General features: G+C 36.3%; 1 protein-coding gene, 2 non-coding genes and 3 pseudogenes across 3 annotated transcripts; 1 reads left to right on the top strand and 5 right to left on the bottom strand.

Annotated features, from left to right (window-relative positions):
* Positions 1-1,877: 1,877 nt before the first annotated feature.
* On the bottom strand, positions 1,878-1,983 carry LOC136039727 (U5 spliceosomal RNA; annotated as a pseudogene).
* Positions 1,984-3,962: 1,979 nt separating this feature from the next.
* Positions 3,963-4,110, bottom strand: LOC136039686 (U1 spliceosomal RNA; annotated as a pseudogene).
* Positions 4,111-4,853: 743 nt separating this feature from the next.
* On the bottom strand, positions 4,854-5,762 carry LOC136039630 (uncharacterized). Its single transcript, XM_065723528.1, has one exon. It carries the CDS (start codon positions 5,760-5,762, stop codon positions 4,854-4,856), a length of 909 nt encoding a protein of 302 aa, XP_065579600.1.
* Positions 5,763-12,174: 6,412 nt separating this feature from the next.
* Positions 12,175-12,358, bottom strand: LOC136039714 (U2 spliceosomal RNA). Its single transcript, XR_010620535.1, has one exon. It is a non-coding gene; the product is annotated as a U2 spliceosomal RNA (small nuclear RNA).
* A 3,225-nt stretch (positions 12,359-15,583) lies between these two features.
* Positions 15,584-15,747, top strand: LOC136039692 (U1 spliceosomal RNA). Its single transcript, XR_010620517.1, has one exon. It is a non-coding gene; the product is annotated as a U1 spliceosomal RNA (small nuclear RNA).
* Positions 15,748-24,241: 8,494 nt separating this feature from the next.
* LOC136039690 (U1 spliceosomal RNA) lies at positions 24,242-24,390 on the bottom strand (annotated as a pseudogene).
* Positions 24,391-25,854: the final 1,464 nt, after the last annotated feature.

Raw genomic sequence — 25,854 nt, 5'->3', positions numbered from 1 at the left:
ATCACAAAGTCTTCTCCCTCTGGAGAAAAAATAGATTTCTGCAAAATTTAGGACGGTTCTGCAGGAAAAGCCTGCTAAAGAACCAATAGAATATCCAAATGAAAGGATTTGCCCCAGTAAGATCTCAAAACTGCCTCATTTTAGAGGAACCTCTAAACTGGAATGGAAATACGGTTCCTAAACGAGGGAGGAATGAGGGCCCTAAGATAATATAGACTCAAGAGCACCTAAGACTTGGCACGCTATTGCACCAAACCAAGAGTGACTTCGAGCATCCCTTACCCGCTTAAAAGTAGCTTCCCTTGGACGTAATCTGCAAAAGATAACAACAAACATTTAGCCAGCCACATTTAGCCGCATCACATGATTTTTGGGCCAAAATCCGGCCCAAAAATCCTATGGTGCGAAAACGTATTCAATGAATAGCAATTCATGGGCAACTTTAATGACATGCTACTAAAACTATATCCACAGAAAATAACATAAATATTCAGTAATCAGGCCCAAAAATAATTGTAATGTAGCTGAATGGTCGATCAATTGCTGTAGCCAAAGGCCCCCCTATTAAAATATTCCAAGAAGCTTAGCGGTAGTGAAGGAATTCTTAGTCTGATATGTTGCTAGAGTCCTATAAGATGAAGTCGAGCTAGAAGGACTTAGTAGAAAGAGTTAATTTTGTTCACATTTCTTGAGCAATGCTTTGCCTTTTACTTTTTAGCCTAAGTAAATTACGTGGCTATGCTCTAAGGATAATAAATCCAGAAATAGTTACTTTTTAAGACGAAACAAAAGAGGACTAAATGTAGCTGGGACTTGAATCGCTTTTACACCATCTAAGGGCTTAACAAATAAATACAAGAATCATTTCCCTTCCAATTTCGTACAGGCCCATTGGCCCATCACAAAGTCTTCTCCCTCTGGAGGCAAAATAGACTTGTGTAAAATTTAGGACGGTTCTGGAGGAAGGCCTGCAAAAGAAAAATGGGCCAGTCCTGACCACACCAATTCCTTGTGCCAAAATATGTTGTAGAATGTATTTCAGTCATTTCAGACCGAGGAATCATTAGTTTAGCTGTTAGAATGCCATTCTTCAGACTCCCCGAATGTATCAACGAAGATAAAACTTTGAGGTGGTAAATCACAGGGATTTTGTGTTATATTTGCATTCAGGCTCCAGGCTTATCCTTCCTCACAGACCCGTTTCTTGGTCTCCCTTCACATGGAGAATCGCCTGTTGATTCTCTTTTCCCTTCACACAGAAAATTGTCTCTTGGATCGTGTTCTCCCGCCAGACTGAGTATTGTGTCTAGAAACCAATGGAGTCCCCAAATGAAAGGATTTGCCCCTGTAAGATCTCCAAACTCCTCATTTTAGAGGAATCCCCTAAACTGGAATGGAAATACGGTTCCTAGACGAGGGAGTTATGAGGGCCTTAAGAGATTTGGGAGTCAAGAGCGCCTAGGACTTGGCACACTATTGCACCAAACCAAGAATGCCTTCGAGCATCCCTTACCCGCTGAAAAGTAGCTTTCCTGGATGTAATCTGCAAAAGATAACAACAAACATCTAGCAAGCCACTTGTCAACTGAAGGGCTGTAGGCAACTAGGCAACTAACAACACTAATCACGTCTACTTCCCTATAAACATAGCTTATTTAGACACCCCTGGAAGTTGTGCCATATTTCACAATTACTGTCCCTTTTTGCTATTTGCCCTTAAGTTCACAATTTGTTTTATATTTTTGAAAAGATTAGATTTTTGTTCATAAATGACTTCAATTATCTTGCATTTTCCAGGGTTACTTGTCTGACAACCCTAATATCTTGATAAGTAAGATAGTATCTAAATAATATTAATATCTAGATAAGTAATCTTGAAATGCCTTTCGGCATTCAAAAATTTGTTAAGACTCATCAAGTGCCCCTCCCCACGGTAATCTTTAGTAAAAGGCGAAAGATTAACTCGATATGAGGAACTGTGTTGCCAACGCTTCGGAAGAAAATGTACCACAGAACGTCCTAAAATTATAACACTTATCAAAAAATTGTATCATGTCTATTTTTTGCGTGTTGCACTATGCGCAACCGCGAAAAAATTGTTTCGCTACGTGCTATACGCGGACGATCGGAAAAGTACAATACAAAAAGAGAAAAAAAAATCAGATATGTTCTTTCAAAGATACCTAGAAGATCCCCTTTCCCCTGCGGAGACATTTTGGTGTCACTCCTGGAAATAGCAGAATTTCTAATCAATATCGAACAATCAAAAACCTTAGTTTTTTATCTTCAAAACTGGACTGAAATTTCCAAATATAGGCTCAGATTTACGTATAACATACAAAAAACAACCAATTAAGTACATTTGAGGAACTTTGACTTATTCCAGATATTAACAAAACTATCACTATCATCGACCAAAACTATCACTATTATCGACCAATATGCTTTTTCTTTTTCTGACCGTTTCTGGAATTCTGTTCTTTGAGCTTTCAGTTTCTTGTCTGTTACAAGAAGGCTGAGGAATGGGGCATGTAGGAAGGAGAGGTTGATCCTTACTAACGCTTGTAATTTTGGCCCGAGATACATGTCTCCTAACAAACTTGAAAAAGTGGTTAGTAGATGGCTGTTCTTTGCTCATCTAAAACAAATGAAAAATCACAGTTGAAATTCTCATTCCACCAAATTTTTCTAGGCAACCCACAGCTCCCACAATTTAAGCCTTGAGGATTTATGTATGACTATGCCTATGGTTCCCTCATATGGGGATAATTTGCTTCAGTGCCTCTTGACATGAAGTCAGTGTATTTTGTTTTGTTGTATGCATACCTTGCTCAATTATCTTACCTGAGTGGCTTTTATTGATTAGTGTCACGTTCCATCAATGTCACGTTTCTTTTGGGTTTTAAATTTCGGTTTTTTACTCCGCCCACCTATTTTGTACTTTACTGACGGCTGTGATACTTTACGCTATATTATGACCGTAATAGGCCAACAACAGGCACATAGATAAATGTGTAAAGGAAAACTTAAAACTCTAGAAGAGAAAACAGAAAAACTACAACTCCCTCCGCTCACTATGTCCTGACGTCCAGTCAAATCTTATTGTACCACATTTTGTAAAATGTACCAAGAAATGAGTGATTGTACCAGAATGTACCTTTAGAGGGGATATATTACAATTGTACCGCTGTTGGCAACACTGATGAGGAGAGGCCAGAGCTATGAAAATTGCTAAGGTATATATAAGTATATAAAAATAAATCCTAGTAAATCCTCGTGGTTTTTTTTTAACAAGGTTCAAAAGCAATAAGAAATTCAATGTTCAATCAAGTAAATACGGGCCAAAAAATCATATAATGCGAAAACATATTCAATGAACAGCAATTCATGGGTAACTTTAATGACATACTACTAAAACTACATCCGCAGAAAATAACATAAATATTCAGTAATCAGGCCCAAAAATAATTGTAATGTAGCTGAATGGTCGATTAATTGCTGTAGCCAAAGGCCCCCCTATTAAAATATTCCAAGAAGCTTAGCGGTAGTGAAGGAATTCTTAGTCTGATATATTGCCAATACAATAGACTTGATGAAATGTGTAGTGACCAAGGGCATTTCACTTTTTAAGACTAGCCTTTGTGACTTAATTTAAATTTCAGCAATTGGATTCGATTCCTAGTTCAATTCAAAAATCAGTATTTGATAATTACGGAGTATTTTCAAAACCAAAATGCATCAGGAATTCAATCAGTTTAGGCAATTTAATTTAATTATGGCGACTGGTCATTGATACCCCATCATTTGCTTTAATACAAGACTAAGAAAAACAAAATGTGTTTATTTAAGGGATGTTTAAATTACTTGGTTTAAACATTATCAATTTGCATACTTTTTCCTTTCAATTCACAAAATTACAACATAGTACGGGCTCAAAGGAAGAAACCTATTCAATGTGTGAAGAGGGGTCCGCGCGAACGCAGTCCCCCACTACCAAAAGTTACGCTGTTGAGTTACCCCCATTTGGGGTAATCACAAGGGTCAGCCAATAGGCCTCACCCTGGGAGCGCCTCCATCATGAGTAAGGCAGCTCCCCAGCCAGGTAAGTATGAATTGTACTAACATTTTTTTAATGTCTTTCGACATAAATCCGGTTGCTTTGAATGCCACTCAGAAACTCTAATTCATTAAACAGATGCAGCTTTACAAAACTTTTTTCACAGCAGTGAGTGAAGTGAAGTGAATCGCCGAAAGACCCCCTCTGTGTTTTAACACCTTAGGGTCCATGCACTTCCACAATTGTATTTTTACGATTCCCGGCGAAAAGTTTATAACGTCCTTTTTCTATCAATCAATCTCAGAAATTCACAAACTAAATTTATACTTTCAACCGATTGTTCTTCAGTTAATGCTCCTCCGAGTAATTCTTCACATAGTTTTATTCGATGTTCTCTCATAAACCTTCTAATATCTGTCCTGTAACATTCTGTGCGGACACAATGGATGATGAGGTGTGCTAAGGTCTCTGTCTGACCACAATAGATGCAATTCGGATCTTCTCCATAGAAACGAGAAAGATATGATCTTGTAGCTGCATGTTGTGACCTAAGTCGAAATGCAATTTTTCCTTCTTCTCTTGATAAACTTTCATATAACTTATTTTTGAATTTCCTTCTGGTCTTCTTTGTAATCAAAAGATTTCCCGAGAGATTTCTATTTTCTTCAAAGCTAAACTGTTTTATCTGCTGTATTATGTCTTCTATCTGGAATACTATTGTTGGTGTCGTTGTTCGCATTATTTGTATGTCTGCACTGGCGGCCATTTTAGCTGCTAAATCAGCTTGTTCATTACCCTAGATTTTCTTGTGGCCAGGTATCCAATGAAGCGATAGCTTTATTCCTTTAGAAAGCAGTTGTTGCATGGCTACAAAGCATGAAATCACTTCTCTTGATTTATTCGCTCCATCACTGAATTCATTTAAACATGAAACAGCACTTTTAGAGTCTGTACATATTCTAACTTGATCCCCGCTTTGTAATTTCTTATATAGATACGATACTGCTTGTCGTATAGCAAACACTTCAGCGTCGAAAATTGACATTTTTTCATGGAGACGGTAAAGTTCTTTCACATTCCACATTGGTATCCAAATCGCAGCTCCGACCTTGTCACTTTTTGAAGCATCAGTAAAGACGTCTATGGCTTCTGGGTAGGTCATTCTTTTCTCCATTGTGAATGATTGATTATAATCCAATCCATCCCATTTTTCAAAATCACAAAAGCAAGGAACTTTTTGAATGGCCCATATTGGCGTGATATTTAGATTCGGTACTTCCAGTGCTAGGTTTAAATTTACCTGTAATCCCAAATTTTCTGCCAAATGCAAAGCTTTAATAATTCCATGCTGTTTCTTTGAGGAAATCCATAGTCTTTTTCTTTTAAGTATCGTAGATTTAAATGGGTGGTTGTGATCTGATGTCCAAAGCTTTTTCAAGTATTTCAATGAACGCACATTTCTTCTCACTTCCAAACTTTCCAATCCACTTTCTGATTCTAAGAATGGCTTAGGTGTTGTTTTACGTGCTCCAAATGAAACTCTTATGGCACTATATTGTACTGTGTCCAATAGCCTCAATGCAGACGGGCTGGCAGCCTCATACACCAAAGAAGCATACTCTAGTTTTGATCTTATGTATTTGATATAAAATTCCAAAAGAAAGTCTGGTTTGGGACCCCATCTTGTTGCTGATATCATTCGCATAGTATTGAGTCTCTACAAGCATGAGATCTTGAGTTGTTGTATGTGTGGTCTGAATGATAGGTTCTTGCCGAAGATGCAACCAAGCCATTTAAATTCACCCACAATCTCCAACAACTCATTATTAAGGTACAGTCTGGGCAATGTTGTATTTCTCTTCCTTGTAATCATCATGATTTTAGATTTTTCAGGAGAAAATTGGACACAGTTTTCTTGAGACCACCTCTGGACTTGATCAAGGATTATCTGTAACTGTGTTGTTGCTTCATTCACATTATCTGCAATAACCCATATACCATTGTCATCTGCAAATATACCTGCTCCGTTTTCTCCTTCATCTACAGGGAGATCATATTCACTTAGATTGTAGTAATCAGGTCCTAGCACTGAGCCTTGTGGCACTTCTCTTCTTCTTAATACTTTACTTTGGGAATAGCAACTTCCAACTTTGATTTTAACTTCTCTTCCTTCTAAAAAAGAATCCGAAAATTCTAGGAGCTGACCTTTAACTGCAGCAGCCATTATTGCTTCTAATATATGACGGTGGACCATACTATCAAAAGCTGATACTACATCCAAAAATGCCATCAGTAAAACTTTTTTGTTTTCTAAAGCATAAACAGCATCATTCATGAACATCAGCATCACATCCTCTGTATTTCTATTACGTCTAAATCCACACTGTATATTCTTGAGTCCTCTATTCAATTCAATCACTTGGTTCATTCTCTGTTTCACCAATCCTTAATAAACTTTTCCTAGCACAGGTAGTAAAGTTATTGTTCTGTAATTCTCTAGTTTACTTTTATCTTTGCCCACTTTTGGTATCAAAACAACTACTCCATCCTTCCAGATTTTTGGAAACTGTCCTTCATTCCACAACTCATTTATGATATTTAAAAAAGCAGCAACCCAGTTTTTTGGCAGGGCTTTCACAAATTGGGGGAAAATCGTATCTTCTCCAGGGGCAGTGAGTGGTAGATGATTGATAACTTTCTCAATTTCTTGTGTAAGAAAAGGTTGATTATAAGCTACAGATCGATGACTTTTGGAAAATCTCTTAACTTTAGCTTTCACTTCTATTTCACAGTCACTTAATGGATCAGGTACTCCAATGACACTGTCAAGTAGGGATACAGCTGCTTCAGCTATTTCTTGATCGGTAACTAGGGTGGAATTCTTGTATGTTATTGGAGGATTTGTTTGATCTTCACGACTTCCACTAATCAGACTCTTAACTGTTGAGTAGACTCTTGATGCAGGGACTCTAAAATCTAACTTATTGAGGAAATTAATCCAGCTTTCTCATTTAGCAGCAATTACGGTTTTCTTAAATTCAGCAGCCTTTCGTTGGTACTCTACATATCCATGAAAGGTAAGAAGGCGTTCATAATTGGACTTCGCATCTTTAAGGTCTTGTTTCGCTTTGGTGTATGTTTCATTCCACCACTTAGTAACTTTGTGATTCAATTTGTGTGTATTAATTTTGGGAACAACTTTATCCACAACATCCATTAAAACCGTTTGAAATATCTTAATCTTTTCTTCTGATGAAGATACCTCCTTTAACTGCTCCTCAATATGGATATTTTCTAATGCAGTTGAAAAAGTTTTCCAATCAGTCTTCTTCAATTTGAACTTGTGTGCTATGTTATTAGCTTGTATATTATTACAACCATTTAACTCAATCATCACTGGAAGATGGTCACTATATAGTATTGTATTCTTTAAAGATGTCACCTTTGTGGTAGGAGCAATATGTAGGGAAGAGAGCACTAGGTCTATGGTGCTGTATTGTCCAGTGTTATGGTTGAGGTGGGTAGGTAAATCTTTTGGGGTTAAAAGGCATAGGTCATTATTATTCATAAGAAAATCTTCAATATCTCTTCCAGCATTGTTGGATCGGCCACATGTGCACCAACTCTCACTGTGAGCATTAAAGTCTCCTACAGCTATTATCAATTCTCGACTAGGTACACTTTGCATCATTTGTTCAAATGCTTCTCTTAAATTGTTTTCACTTCCATCAGGGTTGTAAATATTGAAAATATTTATTTTCTTCTGGCGATCTATAAACATTTTGCATCCTATTATCTCAGCTCTTCCCGGACTTAAATTAACCCATTGTTGATTAAACCGAATGTGATTTCTCACTCCAATAATGATTCCCCCTTTGTCACGATCTGTTCTGTCTTGTCGTATGACCCTATAACCATGAAACTGTATCTTTATAAAAGGTTTAAGGAATGTCTCTTGGATACAAAAGATATCTATTTGATTATCCAAACAAAACTGCACAAGAAGGTCCTTATTAACTTTCACAAGTGATCTGGAATTCCATGATAGTATTTTTAGATTTAAAGTCATTTGTTAGCACACTGATCCCTTATGAAACTGGTGTCAACTGTTGTCAAATTGAGTTTATCCATAAATTCACATATCTTCTCCACTCTTTCTGCAATTGGAGCTGAGCCTATTGAAAGCACTTCAGGGGATAGAGCCAATGCAATCAAGATTTTATTCACTGTGTCTGTTATAGTTTGACGTTTCACCGATTCTATGGTGTCTGTCCATATTCTATTTACATTGGTTCTTTCAGGTTTTACTGCACTACTATGAACTGCTTGGGCATAACTTCTGTACATAACCTGAGCTCTTTTAAAGCTAACTTGATATTTTTCAGCCACATTCAGAATCTCTTTATTTTTCACTCTAATTTGACAGGCTGGTGAAGTTGAAGAATGATTTCCAAGACAATTGGCACATTTATACATGTCTTTGTTGGTAGTGACTTGGTTATTCTTAAGATGACATTCTGCTGATGAATGCTTCCCTGCACATCGCAAGCAGATTGGTTGGTTGGCATGGCAGTCCTTTTGGATATGACCATATTTTTGGCACTTAAAACATTGGATCACTCTTCTGTTATAGGTATGAAGTTCCCTATTTCTTCCACAGAACCATATGCTAGAGGGAAGAAGATTTGATTTAAATGTAACTAAAAGTGCAAGACTGTCCTTTAATTTTTTCAATTCTTTGGTAAATCTTTTCTGTCTGATAACTGATAAAACTTCAATGTTTGACCTTATACCTGCTAGAATATCCTCATTTGAGAGATGTAGAGGAACACCTTTCACAATGCCTCGAGTCAGCCTTTCCCGTTTATTGACTTTAACTTTAGTTTCTGCTATTTGACTTATTGTACACAGTTTACCAGCTATCTCCTCTCTTTCTGTATGGATTAAAAGTCTTCCTCTTGTCTTATTAACTTCAAATTCATACTTTTCCTTTCCAAAAATAGAGCTCAAAAACTTGGCAATTGTGAAATCATCTGGGAACTTTTGGTTATCCTCAGTTACTTGAGCTTCCACAGAAATGGATAAAAGATCACTATATGGCATGTCAACACTTTTCTTGTTCAACATGGTAGGATTCTGATTTATGCTACTTTGTACTTCATTAAGCTTCCGCTTCAAATTTCTATTTTGAGGTTGATTCAGGTACTCAGACACTGGTGAAACATCTCTTCTTTTCATTCCAGTTTTTATAGGATTGTCAGTGTTTGCCTCACTGATAACACCTTCAGCTTCTAGTGGGTTCACTGTTCTCATTTCTTCTTCACTATTTTCACTTGATTGTAAAGGAGGAAAGTCCTCATTCCATTCTTGAAGGGATTGAAATCTGTTTGAAGTAGGCACTGAATAGTTTTTCACATTTGGGAAATGGCTGATATTTGTTATTCCTCCTGACACTGGACTAAAATGACCTTGTCCCTGGCAGCTAGAAATACTTGCAGGTGGATTCACTTGCATATCCTGGAAAATCACAGGCTGTCCTTGATTGGTAATGGGAGATCTCACAAATATAAGTTGTCCATGTTGTTGATAACCAACAACATTGTGGTGCATGGTCACAGGTAAAACTATCCCTGGATCTGGAGGGAGATTCATCTTCTCTTTACTATTTTCTATACTTAAAAGTCAAACTTCCACTCTTAAATCACCCTGTTTCTCTATCTACTGCTGATATTTCAAACACGTTCTATATTTTTAAACTTCGCGCTCGACCTACTATATAAAAGTCACCTTATTTGGATTCAAAATTAATCCTTTTAAAACTTCACAGCAGTGAATCAAGTCTCTGAATTGTTTTTGAAAATAGGAATGCCCCATTTCATTTTCATATGCAAACCTCTAGATCGTTTAAATGCAAGTTTACCTTTTTGAGAAAAGAAAATCAGGAGTTTCTAACTCTCTTATCAATTTGACTGAAAAGTTGAAACTCTAATTTCTGAGAACCCAGTGACCATTCTACTGACTTTGCCAATTATTTTCTCTCTAACAATCATAAAGGGGGGGGGCTCTAGTCATTACTACTATCAACAACTCACCGCAGTACCAACCCGCCTGAGGCCAAAAACAATCGCTTCAGCCATTTTATCGAATATTGGCTCAATTTAAATTTCAGCAGTTTATAATTACGAACTATTTTCGATAAAGATGCATGGGGACTTGGATCCAGCTTGGGCACTTTAAATTGATTATGGTGTCCACCCATTGGCTTTTTAACCATTAATTTTTGTATATTTTATACAGTGTTTCTCCGTTTTTTCATATGGAAAAAAAAAGAAAGGATTTCCAATATATTCAAGGACTAAGTAACAAACGGCAGGGTCTCTCTTCACTTTGAATTAAATAAAACAAACAAGGTTTTTTTAACTGAAAGTAAGGAGCGACTTTAAAACTTAAAACGAACAGAAATTACCCCGTATATGAAAGGGGCTGCTCCTTTTTCAACGCCTTGCTCTTTGCACTAAAGTTTGATTCTTTCTCTCAACTCTACTTTTTAAAACAGTAAAACTTTAGCGTAAAGCGCAGGGCGTTGAAGAAGGAGCAGCCCCTTTCATATACGGGGTAATTTCTATTCGTTTTAAGTTTTAATGTCGCTCCTTACTTTCAGTTAAAAAAAAACTTGTTTTTTTATTTAATTTCTGAATGTTTTTTAGTTAATCCATGTTTTGATTTCGGCTCTCCGCAGAATAATTAAAGCGAAATTTGCATATTTATTTATTTGGCTAAATGGCTTTCCCATAGTTTTGATCGAATGATTTTGCTAATATAGGAGGGGAAGGAGGCCCAGTTGCTCTCCAATTTTTCGGGTACTTAAAAAGGCAACTAGGACTTTTAGTTTTTACGAACGTTTTCATTAATAAAAGATATACGTAACTTACGAATTAGCTTACGTAACAAACTTCTATGTTCGTATGTCTTTATTACGTTTATGAGAAGGTTCCCCACTCGTCAATAACTCTTTGTATTAAAGCTTAAATTTTGTCCCTGAATCACAAAGGCTGTTGAATAAATAGTTGAAATTACTAAAAATCCTTTAGCGTAAAGAGTGAGGTATTAGGAGGAGGTGAACCCCTTATATGCGTAATATTTTCTGTTCGTTTTAAATTTTAATGCTACTCTATACTTCCAGTTGAAAAAAACTTTTTCATATTTATTTTCTCATTGTTTTTTTTAAATAATGCTAGAAAATGCGGCGCCCCCTTTATGGAAATCTTCTTCCCCCATGAAAAATTCCTCCATGGAAATTTTCCACAACATAAACCCCTTCTTCTTCCACCCCCCTCCCAACCAAAAAATTCCCCTGAAAACGTCTCTACATTTCCCAATAACCATTAATATATGCAAACACTGGTCAAAATTTGCAAATTGCAGCCCCTCCCACGGGGACTGTGGGGGAGTAAGTCGTCCCCAAAGGCATAGTTATAAGGATTTTAGACTATGTTGAATAAAATGGCTATCTCAGAATTTTGATCCGACTACTCTGGGGAAAAGATGAGCGTGGGAAGGGGCCTAGGTGCCCTCCGATTTTCTTGGTCACTTAAAAAGGGCACTAGAACTTTTCATTTCCGTTCTAATGAGCCCTCTTTCAAAATTCTAGGACCACTGGGTCGATACGATCACCCCTGGGAAAAAAAAAAACAAAAAAAAAAACACGCATCCGTGATATGTCTTCTGGCAAAATATGCAAAATTCCACATTTTTGTAGATGGGATCTTGGAACTTGTACAATAGGGTTCTCTGATAAGCTTAATCTGATGGTGTGGTTTTCATTAAGATTCTATGGCTTTTAGGGGGTGTTTCACCCTATTTTCTAAAATAGGGCAGATTTTCTCAGGCTCGTAACTTTTGATGGGTAAGACAAAACTTGATGGAACTTATATATTTAAAATCAGCATTAAAATGCGATTATTTTGATGTAACTATTGGTATCAAAATTCCGTTTTTTAGAGTTTTGGTTACTATTGAGCCGGTTCGCTCCTTACTAAAGTTCGTTGCCACGAACTGTTTGAAAACGTATTATACACATTATTGTTTAGGGTTCATGGACTTTGGTTTCCCTTCGAAAGGGCTGCGTCAATCCCGGAGGTACTGCAATACCGGACCAACGCGTGAAGGGACCGGATCAAGCCCCGACATCCCTCCGGTTTCCAAAAATAATTCTGGGCCCCATGTAGGGGCCGTATCAAATATTAAGCTGATAAGAACAGATACTACACTTTGATCTTAGCCAAAATGCCGAAAGTAAAGTAAATTTATTGTTCTTTTAGAGTACTAAATAGTGCCTCAGTGGTACCAAATGACTTCTTTTTAGTTTTTACTGCTATTTTCACTTTATTTTGGATAAAGGGTTCCATCTTTGCTCCCCCATCCCCTTCAAGTTTGGATTTTGACGAAATTACGCCGCTGTAGAAAAGCAAAAGAAATGAAAAAAAAGTCCTATAAGATGGAGTCGACCTAGAAGGACTTAGTAGAAACAAAGTAGTACGAGGAAAGTTGCATTCCAAGATGGTGGTACCTTTTGATTTTTCAAGGGCAGAAGATGAATTACTTTATGCAGTAATAGTGTGTATGGATTTGAGCTAGTTTTGTTCAGATTTCTTGAGCAATGCTTTGCCTTTTACTTTTTAGCCTAAATAAATTACGTGGCTATGCTCTAAGGATAACAAATCCACAAATAGTTACTTTTTAAGACGAAACAAAAGAGAACTAAATGTAGCTTGGACTTGGCTCGCTTTTACACCATCTAAGGGCTTAAGAAATAAATACAAGAATTGTTTCCATCCAATCTCGTACAGGCCCATTGGCCCATCAATCACGAAGTCTTCTCCCTCTGGAGAAAAAATAGATTTCTGCAAAATTTAGGACGGTTCTGCAGGAAAAGCCTGCTAAAGAACCAATAGAATACCCAAATGAAAGGATTTTCCCCAGTAAGATCTCAAAACTGCCTCATTTTAGAGGAACCCCTAAACTGGAATGGAAATACGGTTCCTAAACGAGGGAGGAATGAGGGCCCTAAGATAATATAGACTCAAGAGCACCTAAGACTTGGCACGCTATTGCACCAAACCAAGAGTGACTTCGAGCATCCCTTACCCGCTTAAAAGTAGCTTCCCTTGGACGTAATCTGCAAAAGATAATAACAAATATTTAGCCAGCCACATTTAGCCGCATCACAAGATTTTTGGGCCAAAATCCGGCCCAAAAATCCTATGATTCGAAAACATATACAATGAATAGCAATTCATGGGCAACTTTAATGACATGCTACTAAAACTATATCCACAGAAAATAACATAAATATTCAGTAATCAGGCCCAAAAATAATTGTAATGTAGCTGAATGGTCGATCAATTGCTGTAGCCAAAGGCCCCCCTATTAAAATATTCCAAGAAGCTTAGCGGTAGTGAAGAAATTCTTAGTCTGATATGTTGCTAGAGTCCTATAAGATGAAGTTGAGCTAGAAGGACTTATTAGAAAGAGTTAATTTTGTTCACATTTCTTGAGCAATGCTTTGCCTTTTACTTTTTAGCCTAAGTAAATTACGTGGCTATGCTCTAAGGATAATAAATCCAGAAATAGTTACTTTTTAAGACGAAACAAAAGAGGACTAAATGTAGCTGGGACTTGAATCGCTTTTACACCATCTAACGGCTTAACAAATAAATACAAGAATCATTTACCTTCCAATTTCGTACAGGCCCATTGGCCCATCACAAAGTCTTCTCCCTCTGGAGGCAAACTAGACTTGTGTAAAATTTAGGAAGGTCCTGGAGGAAGGCCTGCAAAAGAAAAATGGGCCAGTCCTGACCGCACCAATTCCTTGTGCCAAAATATGTTGTAGAATGTATTTGAGTCATTTCAGACCGAGAAATCATTAGTTTAGCTGTTAGAATGCCATTCTTCAGACTCCCCGAAGGTATCAACGAAGATAAAACTTTGAGGTGGTAAATCACAGGGATTTTGTGTTATATTTGCATTTAGGCTCCAGGCTTCTCCTTCCTCATAAACCCGTTTCTTGGTCTCCCTTCACATGGAGAATCGCCTGTTGATTCTCTTTTCCCTTCACACAGAGAATTCTGGCGTGTTCTCCCGCCAGACTGAGTATTGTGTCTAGAAACCAATGGAGTTCCCAAATGAAAGGATTTGCCCCTGTAAGATCTCCAAACTCCTCATTTTAGAGGAATCCCCTAAACTGGAATGGAAATACGGTTCCTAGACGAGGGAGGAATGAGGGCCCAAAGAGATTTGGGAGTCAAGAGCGCTTAGCACTTGGCACACTATTGCACCAAACCAAGAGTGCCTTCGAGCATCCCTTACCCGCTGAAAAGTAGCTTCCCTGGATGTAATCTGCAAAAGATAACGACAAACATCTAGCCAGCCACTTGTCAACTGAAGGGCTGTAGGCAACTAGGCGACTAACAACACTAATCACGTCTACTTCCCTATAAACATAGCTTATTTAGACTCCCCTGGAAGTTGTGCCATATTTGTGGGGAAGGAGGCAACTGGGCCTCCTTCCCCTCCTATTTTAGCAAAATAATTCGATCAAAACTATGGGAAAGCCATTTAGCCAAATAAATAAATATGCAAATTTCGCTTTAATTATTCTGCGGAGAGCCGAAATCAAAACATGGATTAACTAAAAACATTCAGAAATTAAATTAAAAAAACAAGTTTTTTTTAACTGAAAGTAAGGAGCGACATTAAAACTTAAAACGAACAGAAATTACCCGTATATGAAAGGGGCTGCTCCTTCTTCAACGCCCTGCTCTTTACGCTAAAGTTTTACTGTTTTAACAAGTAGAGTTGAGAGAAAGAATCAAACTTTAGTGCAAAGAGCAAGGCGTTGAAGAAGGAGCAGCCCCTTTCATATACGGGGTAATTTCTGTTCGTTTTAAGTTTTAAAGTCGCTCCTTACTTTCAGTTAAAAAAAACTTGTTTGTTTTATTTAATTCAAAGTGAAGAGAGACCCTGCTGTTTGTTACTTAGTCCTTGAATATATTGGAAATCCTTTCTTTTTTTCCATATGAAAAAACGAAAAAACACTGTATAAAATTTACAAAAATTAGTGGTGAAAAAGCCAATGGGTGGACACCATAATTACTTTAAAGTGCCCAAGCTGGATACAAGTCCCCATGCATCCTTATCAAAAATAGTTCGTAATTATAAACTGCTGAAATTTAAATTGAACCAATATTCGATAAAATGGCTGAAGCGACCATTTTTGGCCTCAGGCGGCTTGGTTCTGCGGTGAGTTGTTGATAGTAGTAATGACTAAGGCCCCCCCCCTTATGATTGCTAGAGAGAAAATAATTGGCAAAGCCAGTAGAACGGTCACTGGTTTCTCAGAAATTAAAATTTCGACTTTTCAGTCAAATTGATAAGAGAGTGAGAAACCCCTGATTTTCTTTTCTCAAAAAGGTATTTTTTTTCAAAAAAGGTATCTCAAAAAGGTATATTTTTGAAAAATTCATATTTCCCTAGCTGAAAAGCTACCTTCATCATGAAGAAGGCGCTCCCAGGGTAAGGCTTTTCCATTGCACTTTGGATTGGCTGATCACTGTGATTACCCCAAATGCGGGCAACTCATCAGCGTAATTTTTGGTAATAGGGGACTGAGTTCACGCGGACCTCTGTCCATACATTGAATAGGTATCTTCCTTTGAGCCCGTACTATGTTTCAATTTATGAGAATTGAAAGGAAAAAGTATGTTAATTGATAATGTTTAAACCAAATAAATTAGAACATCTCTTAAATAAACACATTTCGTTTTTTCTTAGTATTGTATTAAAACAAATGGTGGGGTATCAATGTCCAGTCGCCACAATTAAATTAAATTGCCTAAACTGATTGAATTCCTGATGCATTTTGTTTTTGAAAATACTCCGTAATTATCAAATACTGATTTTTAAATTGAACTAGGAATCGAATCAAATTGCTAAAATTTAAATTAAAAAGGCTAGTCTTAAAAAGTGAAATGTTCTTGGTCACTACACATTTCATCAAGTCAATTGCATTGGCAACATATTAGACTAAGAATTCCTTCACTACCGCTAAGCTTCTTGGAATATTTTAATAGGGGGGCCTTTGGCTACAGCAATTGATCGACCATTGAGCTACATTACAATTATTTTTGGGCCTGATTACTGAATATTTATGTTATGTTCTGTGGATATAGTTTTAGTAGCATGTCATTAAAGTTGCCCATGAATTGCTATTCATTAAATATGTTTTTGAATATATTTTCGCATCATATGATTTTTGGGCCGGATTTTGGCCCAAAAATCATGTGATGCGGCTAAATGTTTGGGTAAATTTGACTGGCTAAATGTTTGGCTAAATGTGGCTGGCTAAATGTTTGTTGTTATCTTTTGCAGATTACATCTAAGGGAAGCTACTTTTAAGCGGGTATGGGATGCTCGAAGGCACTCTTGGTTTGGTGCAATAGCGTGCCAAGTCCTAGTTGCTCTTGAGTCTATATTATCTTAGGACCCTCATTCCTCCCTCGTTTAGGAACCGTATTTCCATTCCAGTTTAGGGGTTCCTCTAAAATGAGGCAGTTTTGAGATCTTACCGGGGCAAATCCTTTCATTTGGGTATTCTATTGGTTTTTTAGCAAGCTTTTCCTGCAGAACCGTCCTAAATTTTATAGAAATCTATTTTGTCATCAGAGGGAGAAGACTTTGTGATTGATGGGCCAATGGGCCTGCACAAGATTGGATGGAAACAATTCTTGTATTTATTTCTTAAGCCCTTAGATGGTGTAAAAGCGAGCCAAGTCCAGGCTACATTTAGTTCTCTTTTGTTTCGTCTTAGAAAGTAACTATTTCTGGATTTGTTATCCTTAGAGCATAGCCACTTATTTTATTTAGGCTAAAAAGTAAAAGGCAAAGCATTGCTCAAGAAATCTGAACAAAGGTAACTCAAATCAATACACACTATTACTGCCTAAGGCGATTGGTATTCTGCCCTTGAAAAATCAAAAGATACCACCATATTGGAATTCAACTTTCCTCGTACTACTTGGTTTCTACCATCCTTCTAGCTCGAGTCCTTATTATAGGACTTTTCCATTTCTTATGCTTTTCTACAGTGGCGTAATTTCGTCAAAATCCAAACTTGGAGGGGCAAAGTTGGAGCCTTTTTTCCAAAATCAAGTGAAAAAGGTGGTAAAAACTAACAGAAGCCATTCGGTACCACAGAGGTGCTATTTAGTACTATAAAGTTAGTTAAAAAAAAAATGATGTGTTTCTGTAGATGCTTGAATTTATAGGTTTGCATTAGTTTTGAGACAAAATTTTGGAAGAAACTAAATTTCACGCTCACTTTTTACTGGGCTATATAACGAATGGCAACAGTGCTTTTTATAAACCTATGTATATAGTTTTCTTATCAATTCTGGTTTTAAAAGGATTAATAATAGGAGTACAGATGTAACATTCTCTGTTAATCCAATAATTCAAATTGTTTAGCTGAAATCAAGGATCAGAGTTACCGTCTCCTTAATATTCAGCTTTTCAAAAATTATATAGATCGTTTTCAATATTTAATATTGTAGCAATATTGAAGAGCAATATGTAATAAATTTGAGGTACAATCATTCTCAACTTATTTAATGTTTGATTTTCAGTACTTTTCTTTTAAAAATTGTTAAAAAATATTTAATCACAATTGTACAGTATAAAATCTTATTTTATTTATATTATAACGATTTGTTGATTAATAATGGAGTTAAAAAGATATAAAACACATATTATAGAAGTTTAAAAGCTGAAACATTTATGTTGCAACATTGATGACGCAGATCAAAATGCTGCTTCATACGTTCAAAAAATTAAATGTTTAGGATACATGCGTGAATTACAAAAGCTGAAAAATTGGAACTAAGTCACACTTATCTAACTGTTTGTGGTAACGAACTGTAGTGAGGAGCGACCCGGCTCAATAGAAACCAAAACTCTAAAAAATGGAATTTTGATACCAATAGCTACATCAAAAGTATCGCATTTTAATGCTGATTTTAAATATATAAGTTTCATCAAGTTTAGTCTTACGTATCAAAAGTTACGAGCCTGAGAATTTTTGAGTTATTTTAGAAAATAGGGGGAAACACCCCCTAAAAGTCATAGAATCTTAACGAAAATTACACCATCAGATTCACCGTATCAGAGAAACCTACTATAGAAGTGTCCTAGAATGTTGCGAGAGGGCTCATTCTAACGGAAATGAAAAGTTCTAGTGCCCTTTTTAAGTGACCAAAAAAATTGGAGGGCAGCTAGGCCCCCTCCCACGCTAATTATTTTCCCTAAGTCAACGGATCAAAATTCTGAGATAGCCATTTTATTTAGCGTAGTCGAAAAACCTTACAACTATGTCTTTGGAGACGACTTACTCCTCCACAGTCCCCTTGGGAGGGGCTACAAGTTACAAACTTTGACCAGTGCTTACTTATAGTAATGGTTATTGGGAAGTGTACAGGCGTTTTCAGGAGGATTTTTTGGCTGGGGGGAGGGGTTGAGAAGAGCGGGATATACTGGGGGAACTTTCCATCGAGGAATTTGTCATGGGGGAAGAAAATTTCCATGAAGGGAGCGCAGGATTTACTAGCATTATTTAAAAAAAACAATGAAAAAATAAATATGAACAAGTTTTTTTTCAGCTGGAAGTTAGGAGCAGCATTAAAACTAAGAACGAACAGAAATTATTACCCATATGAGGGGCTCACCTCCTCCTAATACCTCGCTCTTTACGCTAAAGTATTTTTAGTAATGTCAACTATTTATTCTACGGCTCTTGTGATTCAGGGGTCATTCTTAATGAATTGGGACAAAATTTAAGATTTGGTGTAAAGAGAGAGGTACTGACGAGGCGGCGAACCCTCTCATATGTGTAATAAAAACATGAGAATAAAAAATTCTTTACGTAAGCTAATTTATAAGTTACGTATATCTTTTACTAATAAAAAGATTCGCAAAAAAATAGAAGTTCTAGTTGCCTATTTAATTAACCAAAAAATTGGAAGGCAACTAGGCTTCCTCCCCGCTCTTTTTTTCTCAAAATCATTCGATCAAAATTATGAGAAAGCCATTTAGACAAAAAAAAAAAAAAAAAAAAATATGCAAATTCCTCTGCGGAGAGCCAAAATCAAAACATGTGTTGATTCAAAAACGTTCAGAAATTAAATAGAAAAAAAAGTTTTTTCAACTGAAAGTAAGGAGCGACATTAAAACTTAAAACGAACAGAAATTACTTCGTATATGAAAGGGGCTGCTTCCTCATCAACGCCCCGCTCTTTACGCTAAAGTTTTTTACTTTTTTAAAGAGAAGAGCTGAGAGGAATAGTCAAACTTTAGCGTAAAGAGCGGGGCGTAAATGAGGAAGCAGCCCCTTTCATATACGAAGTAATTTCTGTTCGTTTTAAGTTTTAATGTCGCTCCTTACTTTCAGTTGAAAAAACTTCTTTTTTTTCTATTTAATTGCTTAAATACATGAAAGTGATCTGTCTGGTGCTTTCTCCTTTTGCCTAATTTTGTCTTCATTTTTCGTATCTATTTCAATGATTTTTTTCTTTTTGTTTTTATTTGTACAGTTATCTAGGTAATTTTTTTTTCTACGAAAAAGTGGGCTTTAGTAGAGATTGCATAATCATTTTCATTAGGCTATTTTTATAAGATATTTTCGACAGTAGCTTTGGCGTTCCGAAGGGAATAAGAGAGGCTACGGACCAATGGTTCCGTTTTAAAGATTATGTTTTAATTAATTAGATTAATTTTATGACGTATTTTTGCAAACCAGTCACATTCTTAGATAAACAAAAAAAAAAACTGAGAAGCAAAAAAGCGAAAGAGTGGCAAGCTTGACAACTAGTCACGTGATGCTTTTTTTTATCTAGCAGAGGATTGATGATGAAGTAGAATAGCCTGTCTGGGAAGGAAGTTTGTGGTATAGGATGAGAAGATCGAGTTGCTCAAATATATTCCCTGTCACCCAACCACCACTACTGCCGGGGCCCTTGCCAACCTTCCCCCCTAATGTGCAAACACATAGCCCAAATTACATGTATCCTATTTATCTTCCAAACATCTCAACTGTTCCAACCCTATGCCCTGTAGGGGAGACCGGGGTTACCTTGGACAATGGGCTAATCTGGACAAGCCATTTACTTCGAACAACCATATATCGGTGTGTAAAAAATCATGAAATAGCGTCCTTTATTTTTGTACTATGGAGGCTCATTCAGAAAGTAAATAGTTTTACCGTTTCTGAAAAAAAAAAAAAAACAGTACAACAGCAATTTATGAGGTAAGTCACTTGATTTTTCAATTCTTTTATAAGTTCATTGCGCACAGACTTTTAATAAACTTTATGCTTACTACCTTAAAATTGATTCTTCTTTAGGACATTTTATTCATTAAAACTCTGCCATCTGATTTGGTTTGCTCTGAACCTGTATTCAAAACTATATGGACACAATGGGGTTATTTCAGACGCTTGTTAAGGGGTTACTTCGGACATTTCACTGAGATGTCCGGAATAAGCCCAGACATTTATTTTCACTTTTGAATGCGACCAACAATTTTATTTCGCTTCAAGTGAAGCTACATAATTTCCACGCATACCTTTTAATAACATAATTACACAGTTAACATAATTACATTACACAGTTATTACATAATTACACAGCATACCTTTTCCACACATTTTAATTCTCCATAGATTATGCAAAAAAGCTATAAAAGTTCTGCCTACTTTCTTTCGTCACCCTATATGAATTAAAAGTCTAAAAAACAGAGTATCTCTTCTTGTTTCTTTCTTATTTTCTATATCTCTCTTCCTATTTTTACTTTATGACTTTGCTTAACTTACTCTTTGTTTTGTTTATTTACTTTATTTACTTCTTTCTTATTGTCTTAAATTATCTCCTATTCTTTCAAGTACCAAGACTTTTTTACACATAAAGCCTTAATTAACTGAAAAACAACAACACTTAAGGGCAATCATTAGAATAATGAGGCATAGATCTAAATACGGATTGTTTTGGTCGTGGACAATTATATGCTGCATATCCAAGAGTAAGTAAACCTGACAATCTATTTATATGCACAGACAGTGGGACAGCGAAGAATGTTGTATATTCGCAAGTTTTACGTAGTTAAAAACATATATATACATATATATATATATATATATATATATATATATATATATATATATATATATATATATATATATATATATATATATATATATATATATATATATATATATATATATATATATATATATATATATATATATATTCACAGGTGGGACACAGGGACACATTTACAATGGCGCGTAACTAATATGGCACGTAACGACTTACGCGCAAGGGGGGCTTGGCGGGGGTGCGAAGCGCCACCCCAACAGCTAGTAGAGCTTAAAATTTTTAAAAAAATTTGCTTGTGATGATTGCGATAATTTTAGACGATGATTATGGTTCGTAGATTTTTACATCATCCTATGAAAGAACTTTCGCGTGAAATGCTTCAATTAGCGTAGCGTAACTTAGTTAATAGTGTGTCTAGAGTATTCTGACGCTTATAGGGGATACAAAGGGTACAATAAAGTATTTTTGCTAGAAAAAATCTCATATTCTTTTAAAATACAGTAATGTTATGGCATTATATGATTTTAGAGCAGTCGCTCTTGCCAGCATTATACATTCTATTAGTTTATAGTGTAGTAAATGAAAAAGAAATCTTTTTTATTTTAAACGAAAGTAAAGAGCGGCATTAACAAACAGAAATTAGTCGTGTGTGAAAGGGCTGCCCCCTACTTACCCCTCCCCGCTCTTTACGCTAAAGTTTTAAAGTACTGCGTTAAAAAGTTTTTGTGTTTGGTTTTTGTGAGGTTTACACAAAAAACGCATACATTTTTTATATTCATATTTGTTATGTTTTTACCAGTTGGAGAGACATTTTGAGGAACCCCTTAAGCACCCTGGGTATTGCTTTCACTACTATCATAATTACTAAGCGATGCCTCAAAGTTAGGCAACGTGCTCAATGGTTTGACCTATATAAATAGTCACAAAGAATGCATGACCCTAGAAAATGTTTCAAGACCTGTTTTTTTTTGGATAATACTAAGCTTCGGCAAAAACCGGCTTTTCCTACCGAGTTCAACAGTAACAAACTAGATTATCTGCAAGTTCCATGGTGTCAACTCTAAACATTTAGTACCAACCCTAACTATGCTGCCAAATGAATTAAATTTACTTAGTTTTATATAAACGGAATTGAGTTAATTAATTGGGTAGCTTGAGGTTTTGAAATTATCCAGAAATATGAAAAAAATGATTTTTGTGCCGAAGTTTCATATTGTTGAACAAAATTCTAACATTTTTCTCTGTCTGAATTGATACTTTTAACACTCTGGCTTCAGTTTCAGTCCTTTCGACGTTTTGGTTAATATCCTTATATGGCGTGAAGCATTGAAAGTCTAAAGCGTGGATACAACCAACAAGTTTCGTTTTTATTGAGGAATCGATTCGGCAGTCAGTAATTTATTTTTAATGACAGTTTTAAATACAGTCAGAGATGTGTTCGAAGCACAAGGATGCATGGTTTTTGCTCAAAATCGGTGAAAATTTGACACAAAAGGATATACAGCACCCGATGGTAGGCTTATGTTAAGTCGTCACGGGGGAGGGGGGGACTGAATCATGAAGTTTTCCATGTTTTTTTCTAATATATGGACAGCAACCGCACGGTTTTAAGTCCTCCAAAAAAATTTGACTTTGTCTTTCTAATGGGTGTTTCCTCCCAATACAGGTAAAACCCATGCTAAGCCTGTTATTGTAATGCGCATGGAAAAATGGTTCAAACTTAGGGAATCAAGATAGCTTGTAGTCCTGGTGCCAACTGATAAAACATGCTTATTTTGAGGTCCTCTGCTGCCATGACACATTTGTTTGAAGCAATTTGAAAGCCGTTTCCAGTCATACTGAACCTGCGAATTGCGATCATACCTGGAAATAGTTAGCTCAAAAGGGTGCTTGACCCTTAAAAATGACTTGAAAAGCTAGAAAATACTACCTGGAGAGCTTTCTATAAAATCGTTTCATATTTGAAATGCTAACTTTTACATGGTTTCTGCAAGCCATGTATTTTTAGGAAGAAAAATAAGCTATTGGCAATAAATAATAAGTTTGTAACTTCTTGCCAAAATTTGTGTTGGAAACAATTATTATATACTCAAAAAATAGGTGCCTCACCTGTTTACCTTAGGCTGTTCTAGTCATTCCTTGGCTCTGTGCTTTTCTCATTCTTCAAAACTCTTACCTGAAAGCTTGGAAGATTTAGTAGAGACATAGTCAACTATATTGGTTTAAGTTCAAAACCGATCAAGGAGTATAAAAAGTTTCAAGAGTTTACAAATATTGCCAAACACAGGCTACTGTCCATCAATGCAACACGATGGCTGTCTCTTGAAGCAGTGGTTTACAGGATTTTAGAACAGTGGAGTGTCTTGGTTCTGTTCCAGGGTAATCGATATAAGAACACTGACACTGATAGGGGTAGTCGGGAGAATGGAACCTCTTAGCAATAACCCTGCTGAGCTCGGTTTTTAAACTACCTCATGTACACCCCTTTCTGTTACACCGAGCTTCACAAAGCACTTCAATAGCGAGGTAAAATGTAGTTCTGGTGCTATTCAGAATACTGTGAGCGCGAATTGCTCTGCTCAGAAACTTTAGATTGAGCACATTGTTCTTTTTCAGCGTGAATGACAGAAAATATAAATATGCTTTACAGAAGGGATCGCTCATGAAACGGTAAATCGGGCGTGCCTTCTCCGGTAAAACGGTAATGGGCGTGCCTGTCAGTATTTGATAATTACGGAGTATTTTCAAAAATAAAATGCATCAGGAATTCAATCAGTTTAGGCAATTTAATTATGGCGACTGGTCATTGATACCCCATCATTTGCTTTAATACATGACTAAGAAAAACAAAATGTGTTTATTTAAGAGATGTTCTAAATTACTTGATTTAAATATTGTCAATTTGCATATTTTTTCCTTTCAATTCACAAAATTACAACATAGTACGGGCTCAAAAGAAGAAACCTATTCAATGTGTGAAGAGGGGTCCGCGTGAACGCAATCCCCCACTACTAAAAAATACGCTGTTGAGTTACCCCCTATTTGGAGTAATCACAGGGATCAGCCAATAAGCCTCACCCTGGGAGCGCCTCCATCATGAGTAAGGCAGCTCTCCAGCCAGGTAAGTATGAATTGTAATAACATTTCACTAATGTCTTTCGACATAAATCCGGTCGCTTTGAATGCCACTCAGAAACTCTAATTCATTAAACAGATGCAGCTTTACAAAACTTTTTTCACAGCTGTGAATCAAGTCTCTGAATTGTTTTTGAAAATAGGAATGCCCCATTTCATTTTCATATGCAAGCCTCTAGATCGTTTAAATGCAAGTTTACCTTTTTGAGAAAAGAAAATCAGGAGTTTCTCACTCTCTTATCAATTTGACTGAAAAGTTGAAACTCTAATTTCTGAGAACGCAGTGACCAGTCTACTGACTTTGCCAATTATATTCTCTCTAACAATCATAGAGGGGGGGAGGGGCTCTAGTCATTACTACTATCAACAACTCACCGCAGTACCAAGCCGCCTGAGGCCAAAAACAATCGCTTCAGCCATTTTATCCAATATTGGCTCAATTTAAATTTCAGCAGTTTATAATTACGAACTATTTTCGATAAAGATGCATGGGGACTTGGATCCAGCTTGGGCACTTTAAATTAATTATGGTGTCCACCCATTGGCTTTTTCACCATTAATTTTTGTAAATTTTATACAGTGTTTCTTCGTTTTTTCATATGGAAAAAAAAGAAAGGATTTCCAATATATTCGAGGACTAAGTAACAAACGGCAGGGTCTCTCTTCACTTTGAATTAAATAAAACAAACAAGGTTTTTTTTTTAACTGAAAGTAAGGAGCGACTTTAAAACTTAAAACGAACAGAAATTACCCCGTATATGAAAGGAGCTGCTCCTTTTTCAACGCCTTGCTCTTTGCACTAAAGTTTGATTCTTTCTCTCAACTCTACTTTTTAAAACAGTAAAACTTTAGCGTAAAGCGCAGAGCGTTGAAGAAGGAGCAGCCCCTTTCATATACGGGGTAATTTCTGTTCATTTTAAGTTTTAATGTCGCTCCTTACTTTCAGTTAAAAAAAAACTTGTTTTTTTTATTTAATTTCTGAATGTTTTTTAGTTAATCCATGTTTTGATTTCGGCTCTCCGCAGAATAATTAAAGCGAAATTTGCATATTTATTTATTTGGCTAAATGGCTTTCCCATAGTTTTGATCGAATGATTTTGCTAAAATAGGAGGGGAAGGAGGCCCAGTTGCTCTCCAATTTTTCGGGTACTTAAAAAGGCAACTAGAACTTTTAGTTTTTACGAACGTTTTCATTAGTAAAAGATATACGTAACTTACGAATTAGCTTACGTAACAAACTTCTATGTTCGTATGTCTTTATTACGTTTATGAGAAGGTTCGCCCACGCGTCAATAACTCTTTGCATTAAAGCTTAAATTTTGTCCCCTGAATCACAAAGGCTGTTGAATAAATAGTTGAAATTACTAAAAATCCTTTAGCGTAAAGAGTGAGGTATTAGGAGGAGGTGAACCCCTTATATGCGTAATATTTTCTGTTCGTTTTAAGTTTTAATGCTAC

This window comes from Artemia franciscana, chromosome 19 (assembly GCF_032884065.1).
Source record: "Artemia franciscana chromosome 19, ASM3288406v1, whole genome shotgun sequence".
Taxonomy (NCBI): Eukaryota; Metazoa; Arthropoda; class Branchiopoda; order Anostraca; family Artemiidae; genus Artemia; species Artemia franciscana.
Note: the sequence above shows the minus strand (reverse complement) of the source record. Positions and strands in the feature narration are given on the sequence as shown.

Excerpts from the sequence above, each read along its gene's own strand:
- LOC136039630 (XM_065723528.1), bottom strand. The coding sequence starts at position 5,762 with ATGCGAATGATATCAGCAACAAGATGGGGTCCCAAACCAGACTTTCTT.